Source organism: Argopecten irradians, chromosome 10, assembly GCF_041381155.1.
Source record: "Argopecten irradians isolate NY chromosome 10, Ai_NY, whole genome shotgun sequence".
Classification (NCBI taxonomy): Eukaryota; Metazoa; Mollusca; class Bivalvia; order Pectinida; family Pectinidae; genus Argopecten; species Argopecten irradians.
This window is the reverse complement of record NC_091143.1, coordinates 2,318,432-2,330,624: the sequence shown is the minus strand read 5'-3', so window position 1 is coordinate 2,330,624 and position 12,193 is coordinate 2,318,432. Positions and strand designations below refer to the sequence as shown.

Here is a 12,193-nt window from a genome sequence, read left to right as displayed (position 1 = left end):
TCCTGACATGGTCCCGACAAAGTGTTGTTATTTTTCGGGTCGATCCGAAATCCAAGATGGCCGCCACAGCCGCCATCTTGAAAACACATTTTAAACTTCTTCTCAAGTTCTACCGGTGCGATTTGGCTGAAACTTGCATGAAATGATCCTGACATGGTCCCGACAAAGTGTTGTTATTATTCGGGTCGATCCGAAATCCAAGATGGCCGCCACAGGCGCCATCTTGAAAACACATTTTGAACTTTCTCAAGTTCTACTGGTGCGATTTGGCTGAAACTTGCATGAAATGATCCTGACATAGTCCCGACAAAGTGTTGTTATTTTTCGGGTCGATCCGAAATCCAAGATGGCCGCCACAGCCGCCATCTTGAAAACACATTTTGAACTTCTTCTCAAGTTCTACCGGTGCGATTTGGCTGAAACTTGCATGAAATGATCCTGACATGGTCCCGACAAAGTGTTGTTATTTTTCGGGTCGATCCGAAATCCAAGATGGCCGCCACAGCCGCCATCTTGAAAACACATTTTGAAATTATTCTCAAGTTCAACTCGTGCGATTTGGCTGAAACTTGCATGAAATGATCCTGACATGGTCCCGACAAAGTGTTGTTATTTTTCGGGTCAATCCGAAATCCAAGATGACCGGCACATCTGCCATATTGAAAACACATTTTGAACTTCTTCTCAAGTTTTACTGGTTCGATTTGGCTGAAACTTGCATGAAATGATCCTGACATGGTCCCGACAAAGTGTTGTTATTTTTCGGGTCGATCCGAAATCCAAGATGGCCGCCACAGCCGCCATCTTGAAAACACATTTTGAACTTCTTCTCAAGTTCTGCCTATGTGATTTGGCTGAAACTTGCCTGAGATGATCCTGACATGGATCGACAAAGTATTGTTACATCTCTGGTTGATCCCAAATTGAAGAAGGCTACTATGACACTATATCTAATTAATTTCCTACATGTTAAGGCCCTTGGGCCTCTTGTTTGAAATAAAATTTGTTGAAGGAAATGGAAAATGATCCTGACATGGTCCTGACAAAGTGACACCATATGAAATTAATTTTACTATTGCCAAGGTAGTCAGATGACCGTTAAGGCCCTTTGGGCCTCTTGTTTTATTTTAGTTTCTATTTCATTGTTTTGTTTGTTCATATGATATTGATGATTTATCAATTTTAGTTATGAATTTCTCACAGGAAAAGAATTTTACAAAATGTTTACTAATGTTGAAAAAAGATGATCAAATACATGTGAACAAGAGACAGCAGTCCATGGGAAGTGTAGTTTATCAGGCATTGTTTACATGTTTCCACTAATACCGATACATATAACGTTCAGACTTTTCCCTAGAAACGTATGTTTAGATATTTTAATTTCAAATCTTGATTTTCCTTATTTTGGATTGTTTTTGCTTGTTACAAGTATACCGGTATATTTATGTTGCTTGTTTGAACTTTTTAAAGGTATGCAAAGGTTTGTTTTGATTCACTTTGTTTGAAAGAGCCAAATGATTATTTATCCACAATTCATGTTTTTATTTCTGGAGTTAGGAACATTTTTAATTGTAAATATTTTGCAAACTTGCTTAAATTGTATTGATTGATTTAATGTTTGAATATTCTGAGCCAAGGAACACTGAATATTTTCCTTATTCATGGTCAGAACCAGTCATTATTATAGACACAGTATTTATGTTGTTGTGCATTCTCTGGTAATTTATGTTGAAGTACATGTATAAATGTATATGAATCTTGTTTCTCATGCAGGAGTAGGTAACTGTTTATCCTACAAAGTACAGGGTTTTACAGCAGCTCATAGGCAGGCCTGTCCCGTGGAGATTCAAGCCTTATTGTCTTTTATACAATTGTTCAAAGTCTAATCACCTTGTGCCTTGCTAAGATGTTTTCACTTACCGGTAATTCTTTAATTTTCCTATGTTTTAGTGAAGAAATTGAAAAGATACTAAAACCTGATGTGTTTGAAGGGTTTCTGTATTAAGTAAATGTTCAGATATTTTTTTATGAAGTTTTAAGGGAACAATGTGAGGTTGAAAACGGAAATATGGATTCAAACAAGAGGTTAATTATGATAGGTAAGTTTAAAATCTGTCGAGTATATAATTAGATACAATGATGTCTCTAATCCTTTAGAGAGGGATACAGCAACATTTCTGATACAATGTACATGGGGTTGGGGATAATAGATGAGAAAATGTGTTTTATCCATATCTAATGGATTAATAGAATCTTACATGGGCCTTTTAGCTGGACAGGGTTATCTCAACCCGAAATAAAGATTTTGGCTGGTCAACCCGAAGCTTGCCCAGGGTTGATGGTCAAAATCTTTCACGAGGGTTGAGATATCCCTGTCCACCTGACAGGCCCATATTTTATTGTTTTTCTCCCATACTTTAATGAGAAATAGTGAAGAACGTCTCAGTGCTTAAAAATGGTTGATGCATGTATTGGTGACGTCACTGTCTAGCGCGTGTGAGCTGTTTTTTCCCTACCCCGGTAAAAGACAGAGTTATCTTTTCCCAAGCAACCGCGGAATAACCCTGTCAAGTAGGAGAAAAGAAACGTCATAATCAATCTGTCCGATAGATTCTATAAAACAGATGTAAATAGCCCTGTCAGTCACTAATCCATATGTTTAGAAATATCCTCAAAGCACCAGCCCATCTTTTCTTTGAGTAGAGTTATCTACCTTGAGTGCAATTGTTGATTGCTACATTATTTGTATTTTTCAAGAAACATTAATTAGTGAAACATTTGTGTGAATTTTCGTGTGCAAACATAATACAGCAATCATCACTCTTTTTTCTAAAGAATAGAACTTCAAAATGAAGTGAGTTGGCTATTAAAGATTAAATTATGCCTATAAAGAGTGAAAAGAGGATATTACAGTGGTGGATTTAAAAAAGTTGTATTTGGTGGGAAAGCTTGTAGAACTTTGCCCAAGTGCTTTGATATTTTGTTTTGCTGTTAATCTTTGTTTTGTGGTTCTCATGCCAGGATATTTATGTAGAATATGGATTCTGAGTATATTATATTTCTTTTATCGTGCAATAATCCATTTCTATCATTATTTATAGGTTAAGTTATTATGAAATAAAAGATTGGAAGTATTATTTTTGTATGTTGTTTTATTTATCACATTATCTGCCTGATATCCAGTGACAGTCACTAAAGTGTAATGTGACCTGGAGCGATTATCATTGGCTGAAAATTCATTGCAATGTCATGACAAAAACAATAAAATGTCAGGAAATATTTATAAATCATTGAATCATGGTCGACCCTACTTTGTGATTTGCTATTTGTTTATCAATAATGAAATAAATTGTCATTTTATGATAAAGTGCTTGCATTTATAATACAACACTTTCACCTGGAATGTATAGTTGTCCAACTGGGAATTTACATGATGTGTATGATATGATGTTCACCAATATTAAATTCATTTATCTAAGGAATTGCAATGTTTTTGGATTATTGTATTGCATAATAATGCATGTTCTTTGTTTTGAGTAGAAGGAAATAGAAAATTAACTCTTTAAATTAAAAAGAATAAAAAAATTGTCTTTACCATTGCAATTTGACAACAATTGATGGCCATGCTGTTGTACATTGAGATTTATCATTTATGTTATCAATGCAAATCAGAATTCTTGATTTGTAACGGTTTTTTAGGCTTAAGTTTCAGTACTTTCAGTACTTTGATTTTTACATTGGTTAAACTTCATATGATAATACCACAATACCAGATATGAAACTAACTTTATCTGGGGGGTGTTGTGCAATAAATCTTTTTCTAAAGATAATTCCAGTGAAAAAGAATTCCATGGAATTTGATTGATGTGTCACCTGCACAACATCACAAAAATAGTTATTTACAGTTGAAAATATTGTTGATAATTAAGTGAAGTTATCAAGTCCCCTAACTCTTGCAAATATTGTTGGATTTTGACCAGTATCAAACCACTGCGAGATCTCATTTATATAAAGCAATATACCAAATTTGGTTAAAAATGGACAATAAAAACTAAAGTTATCAAGTGGAAATGTTTGATTTATCTGTTTTGACAATTTTTTAAAGTCCCGTAACTCTTGCAAATATTGACAGATTTTGACAATTATCAAACTCATACGAGATCTCATTGATATAAAACAATACAAAATTTGGTTGAAATTGAACAATAAATATGTAAGTTATCGAGATGAAACCATGGATTTATCTGCTTTGACGATTTTAAAGTCCTGTGACTCTTGCAAATATTGACGGATTTTGACCATTATCGAATTCATCCAAGGTCTCGTTGATATAAAGCAATATACCTAATTTGGTTGAAATCTGACTATAAATACTTAAGTTATCACACGGAATCTGTTTCCCGGACGCCAACACCAACATGTGATACCTAAGTGTCATCTTTGCGTTGCAGGCAACACAAAAATCTACCCATCTTCAAGATTGAATGAACCTAACTACACAGAATATTACTTTCTGTTATCATCTTTTGAAGTTGAGCATAAGATTTTCCCCAAGTTTGTTCAGAACACAAAAGATACAATATAAAACAAAAAGTTTGGGATGTTAATATTTAATTCAATCATTCAACAGATTCCAGGTAGATACTATGACACACAAATGGAGTCTAGCATCACAAGAAAATGTTTCCACTGAAACACTAGTAGCACATTTGAAACATAGAAATCCCACTTCTACATTTGTAACAGTACCTGGTTTTCTTTTATTTTTTTACAAACACACACACCGCTAACAACCTCGCTGTCCCATAAATATGTCTTCAGATTTCACTTTGTTGCTTTTGAAGTTTTCGCGTAAAAAACAAAACCATCTGCACTATTGTTGTGATTTTATATGAGTTCCTAATTGTCTAACATCACGTTAGGCCTCAAAGCCAGCAAGGAAGTCTGTGACCACTTGTTTTAATTTGGCATCTGTCTCCTCAGAAATTTGTCCCTCCTGTTGGATCTTCTGGAGTAGACCCTGTTGTGAGGAGCGAATGTGTTCCAAGAACTGCTTCTCAAAAGATGTGATTTTAGAAGGGTCCAGTTTATCTAGATGTCCTTTGACTCCAGCATAGATGACTGATACTTGTTCCTCAATAGCCATGGGTACTGTAATGGAATCACAACTTACTTGTAGAGTTCTTCACACAATTACAAATGCTTGTAGTTCATAATCATTATCAGTTTCTATATAGCTCCTATAGTTAAAGAAAAGCCTAAAGTAAAGCAATCTTTATCGGGTTTGATCCGGAAAAAAAATCTATCCTTTCAATATACTTTATCTTAGAGCCTTAGAATACTATACAACTCTATAGCAAAGGGAAAGTTTAATGTTTATAGAACAATCCTTTTATTTAAATAAACTTTTTTCCTTGTATGCAAATCATTATCACAAATGAAACATCGAAATATTTTTTTAATTCGTAAAATACTAACCATACTGTCCTTGTTTCAAAAGCTCTGTAAGACGAACACCTCGGTTAAGGAGGTTCTGTGTTGCCTGATCCAAGTCAGATCCAAACTGAGCGAAGGCAGCTACTTCTCTGTACTGGGCCAACTCAAGCTTCATGGAGCCAGCAACCTACAATACACAGTATCCAGGTGTCATACACAGAAACAAATATAATACTTAGGTTAGGAAAACCTGTTTACAATATCTGGGAAAGTATGCTTACATAAGACCTTTTACTTTTAGAGTAAAGATGTACCATTAATAATTGTTCAATCAGGTACCTCACTGATGGACCTACTACACCACATACCTGTTTCATGGCCTTGGTCTGGGCAGCAGATCCTACACGACTGACCGACAGACCCACGTTGATGGCGGGGCGGATACCCTTGAAGAACAATTCAGTCTCCAAGAAGATCTGTCCGTCTGTGATGGAGATGACATTGGTTGGGATGTAAGCGGACACATCACCAGCCTGTGTCTCAATGACAGGGAGAGCGGTGAGGGAGCCACCACCATGATCGTCATTCATCTTAGCTGCACGCTCCAACAGACGGGAGTGAAGGTAGAATACATCTCCGGGGTAGGCCTCACGACCTGGGGGACGACGCAGCAGCAGGGACATCTGACGGTAGGCTACAGCCTGAAGTACATAACAAGAACAGACATTTAGATGTTTGAGTGATTTAGAGCGATCAACATGTTAACAGTCATTATCACCAATACATAATAGTGAATTTCATATTGAAAATAAATTTCAGGACGAACATCAAGAATTTTTTTTACCGACAACCATAGTTTCAACACTTCAAGAGATGTTTACTTTTTAGATGCAGCAATCTTGCTTTAATTCTAAAACAATAGTTGTTTGTTTTGGTTTTATGTTATTGTTTTTTTAAGAGAATTGCCTTCAACAGAAGTGTTACAGAAGTCAAAAACAGAAATAGAATCCTGAACTTTGAAGTTAAATTGTTATGGAGACACAACAATACCAATTGTTCGTACCTGTTTGGAGAGATCGTCGTAGATGATGAGAGCGTGTTTGTTGTTGTCCCTGAAGTACTCTCCCATAGCACATCCTGAGTATGGGGCGAGGTACTGTAGAGGGGCGGCGTCAGAGGCTGTAGCACTGACAATGATGGTGTACTTCATGGCATCTGTAAACAAACCGATGTTTCAACGTCATGGCATAGGTAACAAGGCAAATATAAATCTACACTAAGTCAACCTTCATGTGTAAGGTGGCATGAATGAATCTACGATGACTGAACCTCATGTTTTACTTAAAGATGCTCCATCGCTGACAAATGATGTTTTTCCACTATCAAAAACAGGAGCAGACGATTTAGTATTTTTCTTCAGTTACAAAAGTTACATACTTTACACAATTACCACCATTGAAAAGTTTGAGCTTCTAATTTTTCTTCAAGGTAAAAATATGAACAAGAGGCCGATGGGCCTTAACGGTCATCTGAGTACCTTGGCAATAATCATATTAGGAAATTAATTAGATATAGTGTCATGGTTGCCATCTTCGATTTGGGATCAACCAGAGATGTAACAACACTTTGTCGGGACCATGTCAGGATCATTTCATGCAAGTTTCAGCCAAATCGCACTGGTAGAACTTGAGAAGAAGTTCAAAATGTGTTTTCAAGATGGCAGCTGTGGCAGCCATCTTGGATTTCGGATCAACCCGAAAAATAAGAACACTTTGTCGGGACCATGTCAGGATCATTTCATGCAAGTTTCAGCCAAATCGCACCGGTAGAACTTGAGAAGAAGTTCAAAATGTGTTTTCAAGATGGCGGCTGTGGCGGCCATCTTGGATTTCTGATCGACCCGAAAAATAACAACACTTTGTCGGGACCATGTCAGGATCATTTCATGCAAGTTTCAGCCAAATCGCACCGGTAGAACTTGAGAAGAAGTTCAAAATGTGTTTTCAAGATGGCGGCTGTGGCAGCCATCTTGGATTTCAGATCGACCCGAAAAATAAGAACACTTTGTCGGGACCATGTCAGGATCATTTCATGCAAGTTTCAGCCAAATCGCACTGGTAGAACTTGAGAAGAAGTTCAAAATGTGTTTTCAAGATGGCGGCTGTGGCGGCCATCTTGGATTTCGGATCGACCCGAAAAATAACAACACTTTGTCGGGACCATGTCAGGATCATTTCATGCAAGTTTCAGCCAAATCGCACCGGTAGAACTTGAGAAGAAGTTCAAAATGTGTTTTCAAGATGGTGGCTGTGGCGGCCATCTTGGATTTCAGATCGACCCGAAAAATAACAACACTTTGTCGGGACCATGTCAGGATCATTTCATGCAAGTTTCAGCCAAATCGCACCGGTAGAACTTGAGAAGAAGTTCAAAATGTGTTTTCAAGATGGCGGCTGTGGCGGCCATCTTGGATTTCTGATCGACCCGAAAAATAACAACACTTTGTCGGGACCATGTCAGGATCATTTCATGCTAGTTTCAGCCAAATCGCACTGGTAGAACTTGAGAAGAAGTTCAAAATGTGTTTTCAAGATGGCGGCTGTGGCGGCCATCTTGGATTTCGGATCGACCCGAAAAATAACAACACTTTGTCGGGACCATGTCAGGATCATTTCATGCAAGTTTCAGCCAAATCGCACCGGTAAAACTTGAGAAGAAGTTAAAAATGTGTTTTCAAGATGGCGGCTGTGGCAGCCATCTTGGATTTCAGATCGACCCGAAAAATGAGAACACTTTGTCGGGACCATGTCAGGATCATTTCATGCAAGTTTCAGCCAAATCGCACCGGTAGAACTTGAGAAGAAGTTCAAAATGTGTTTTCAAGATGGCGGCTGTGGCGGCCATCTTGGATTTCGGATCGACCCGAAAAATAAGAACACTTTGTCGGGACCATGTCAGGATCATTTCATGCAAGTTTCAGCCAAATCGCACCGGTAGAACTTGAGAAGAAGTTCAAAATATGTTTTCAAGATGGCGGCTGTGGCAGCCATCTTGGATTTCAGATCGAGCTGAAAAATGAGAACACTTTGTCGGGACCATGTCAGCATCATTTCATGCAAGTTTCAGCCAAATCGCACTGGTAGAACTTGAGAAGAAGTTCAAAATGTGTTTTCAAGATGGTGGCTGTGGCGGCCATCTTGGATTTCGGATCGACCCGAAAAATAACAACACTTTGTCGGGACCATGTCAGGATCATTTCATGCAAGTTTCAGCCAAATCGCACCGGTAAAACTTGAGAAGAAGTTCAAAATGTGTTTTCAAGATGGCGGCTGTGGCAGCCATCTTGGATTTCGGATCGACCCGAAAAATAACAACACTTTGTCGGGACCATGTCAGGATCATTTCATGCAAGTTTCAGCCAAATCGCACCGGTAGAACTTGAGAAGAAGTTCAAAATGTGTTTTCAAGATGGCGGCTGTGGCGGCCATCTTGGATTTCTGATCGACCCGAAAAATAACAACACTTTGTCGGGACCATGTCAGGATCATTTCATGCAAGTTTCAGCCAAATCGCACCGGTAGAACTTGAGAAGAAGTTCAAAATGTGTTTTCAAGATGGCGACTGTGGCAGCCATCTTGGATTTCAGATCGACCCGAAAAATGAGAACACTTTGTCGGGACCATGTCAGGATCATTTCATGCAAGTTTCAGCCAAATCGCACTGGTAGAACTTGAGAAGAAGTTCAAAATGTGTTTTCAAGATGGCGGCTGTGGCAGCCATCTTCGATTTTGGATCGACCCGAAAAATAACAACACTTTGTCGGGACCATGTCAGGATCATTTCATGCAAGTTTCAGCCAAATCGCACCGGTAGAACTTGAGAAGAAGTTCAAAATGTGTTTTCAAGATGGCGGCTGTGGCGGCCATCTTGGATTTCGGATCGACCCGAAAAATAACAACACTTTGTCGGGACCATGTCAGGATCATTTCATGCAAGTTTCAGCCAAATCGCACTGGTAGAACTTGAGAAGAAGTTCAAAATGTGTTTTCAAGATGGCGGCTGTGGCAGCCATCTTGGATTTCAGATCGACCCGAAAAATGAGAACACTTTGTTGGGACCATGTCAGGATCATTTCATGCAAGTTTCAGCCAAATCGCACTGGTAGAACTTGAGAAGAAGTTCAAAATGTGTTTTCAAGATGGCGGCTGCGGCCATCTTCGATTTTGGATCGACCCGAAAAATAACAACACTTTGTCGGGACCATGTCAGGATCATTTCATGCAAGTTTCAGCCAAATCGCACTGGTAGAACTTGAGAAGAAGTTCAAAATGTGTTTTCAAGATGGCGGCTGTGGCGGCCATCTTGGATTTCGGATCGACCCGAAAAATAACAACACTTTGTCGGGACCATGTCAGGATCATTTCATGCAAGTTTCAGCCAAATCGCACTGGTAGAACTTGAGAAGAAGTTCAAAATGTGTTTTCAAGATGGCGGCTGTGGCGGCCATCTTGGATTTCGGATCGACCCGAAAAATAACAACACTTTGTCGGGACCATGTCAGGATCATTTCATGCAAGTTTCAGCCAAATCGCACCGGTAGAACTTGAAAAGAAGTTCAAAATGTGTTTTCAAGATGGCGGCTGTGGCGGCCATCTTGGATTTCGGATCAACCCGAAAAATAACAACACTTTGTCGGGACCATGTCAGGATCATTTCATGCAAGTTTCAGCCAAATCGCACCGGTTGAACTTGAGAAGAAGTTCAAAATGTGAAAAGTTTACGGACGGCGGACGGCGCACGGCGCACGACGACGGACGAAGCATGACGACTATAGGTCACCTAAAAATACTTAATTGCATCCCGAAAAAATTCTGTGGCACTATATCCTATATGGAATGAAGTACTAATTGCACATGCACCAAAGGCAAAATTAATTATTTTATGTTAGTTTTTGTGACAGATATATACACGATTACACCTCAATTATTGTTCAAATGATGAATATCATTTAAGCTCTGTCGGCGATGGAGCATCTTTAATAATTTAATTTCCAAGCTTTTTGTTGTTTTTCTCACAGAATAACACATGGTAAGGAAATTGTATTTACATCAGCACACTTGCTGATCAAAGTTACAATACGACCAACACATTTCCATTAATGCGACTAGCTGTCTTATTTTCTATAGTGTACTGCTCTTGAGAATTTGTACATCCAATGACAGGGATACTAAATTGACACATTACCAGCATCGGAAAGCCTCTTCACAATCTGGGCAACAGTGGATCTCTTCTGGCCAATAGCAACGTAGATACAGTACAGCTTAGCCTTCTCATCAGTACCGTCGTTGAACCTCTTCTGGTTAATGATAGCATCGATGGCAACAGCAGTTTTACTGAAAAGTAATTGGATGAACATAATTATATACATTTGGTTTGAAACCTGTCTATAAACTTTTTTTAAGGGTAATTTTAATATTTGACAGTTATTCTATTATCAGCAGCAAACTTATCAATGTCTAGTCTTGCATTATAACTGATAATTTCATGATCTGTCACAAAAATCAACTTTAACAACTTATTTCATTTAATCTGAAAATAAACATTGGCTGCGATGAACAAATCAAAGAAAAATAATTGATTTACACAGACTATTGGACCTACCCAGTCTGTCTGTCTCCGATGATCAATTCACGCTGACCTCTACCAATAGGCACAAGACTGTCGACGGCTTTAATACCAGTCTGCATGGGCTCCTTTACAGAGATACGGGGGATAATACCAGGGGCCTTTGTTCCAACACGAGCCCTCAACTTAGAAGTGATGGCACCCTAAAATGTGAAGTGTTGAATAGTATCTGTTATTTAAGATCCAACAGCAAATGTTCAGATAACATTTCTAATTAATTTGTCAAAAAGAAAATTACTTTTAATATGATAATATCAGTGTTATCCTAGCAGTAGCTAATAGTGCCTGTTTCAGTTGGAATTTATTAAATTTTCTGACTTGGCATTATGGATTCCTCAGCTTTCTGTTACCAACCTTTCCATCAATGGGGTTTCCCAAAGCATCAACAACTCTTCCCAATAACTCCTCTCCGACAGGTACGTCGACGATGGCACCAGTTCTCCTCACTACATCTCCTTGTCTGATGAGTTTATCGTTACCAAACACTACCACACCAACATTGTCGGGTTCCAAATTCAAGGCCATACCCTAGAAATGAAGTGAACATTTATCTTACTGCAGGAAGGCAATAATCAAATCAATATCAGCACCAATAAAATAAATAAACATTAATTAAGTGATTGAATAATTCTTTTCTGTTTAATACTTTCAATTCTCTTTATAGTCAGAAATAACTTTAATTACTGATCAGCTGAATTAGTACAGTAATATCTTCTTGCAGACTTGTGAAACTTGTGTGTACATAAAATTATTATTTCACAGCAGTTATTAAATAGTTTTTTACTTTGAGACCACTGGAGAATTCCACCATCTCATCGGCCTGAATGTTTTTAAGTCCAAACACACGAGCGATACCATCTCCAATGGATAGTACTCTTCCTGTTTCTTCAATATTTCCTTGTGATGCAGAAACTCCGAGAATTTTTTCTTCTAAGATTGATGACACCTCTCCACCTGGTAAAAACAAACAAATACTCATGTAAATTACGTTTAAGACATTTGCAGGTTTGAATTCCAAATCTAAACTAAAGGTAATTTGGGTATTAAAAGAAACCAGAAATGTTTATGATAT

The 12,193-nt window shown here is 38.1% G+C and overlaps 1 protein-coding gene across 1 annotated transcript in view; it reads right to left on the bottom strand.

Annotated features, from left to right (window-relative positions):
• Window positions 1-4,594: 4,594 nt before the first annotated feature.
• LOC138332887 (uncharacterized) overlaps window positions 4,595-12,193 on the bottom strand; it is a 28,241-nt gene continuing 20,642 nt past the window's right edge. The window contains exons 8-15 of the mRNA XM_069280890.1: window positions 11,906-12,075; window positions 11,476-11,649; window positions 11,098-11,264; window positions 10,681-10,829; window positions 6,500-6,651; window positions 5,805-6,137; window positions 5,479-5,623; window positions 4,595-5,151 (exon numbers count right to left, since the gene is read on the bottom strand). Of these exons, the coding sequence (XP_069136991.1) occupies window positions 4,919-5,151; window positions 5,479-5,623; window positions 5,805-6,137; window positions 6,500-6,651; window positions 10,681-10,829; window positions 11,098-11,264; window positions 11,476-11,649; window positions 11,906-12,075 (1,523 nt within the window). The 3' untranslated portion in view covers window positions 4,595-4,918. The remainder of the gene's footprint in view (window positions 5,152-5,478; window positions 5,624-5,804; window positions 6,138-6,499; window positions 6,652-10,680; window positions 10,830-11,097; window positions 11,265-11,475; window positions 11,650-11,905; window positions 12,076-12,193) is intronic.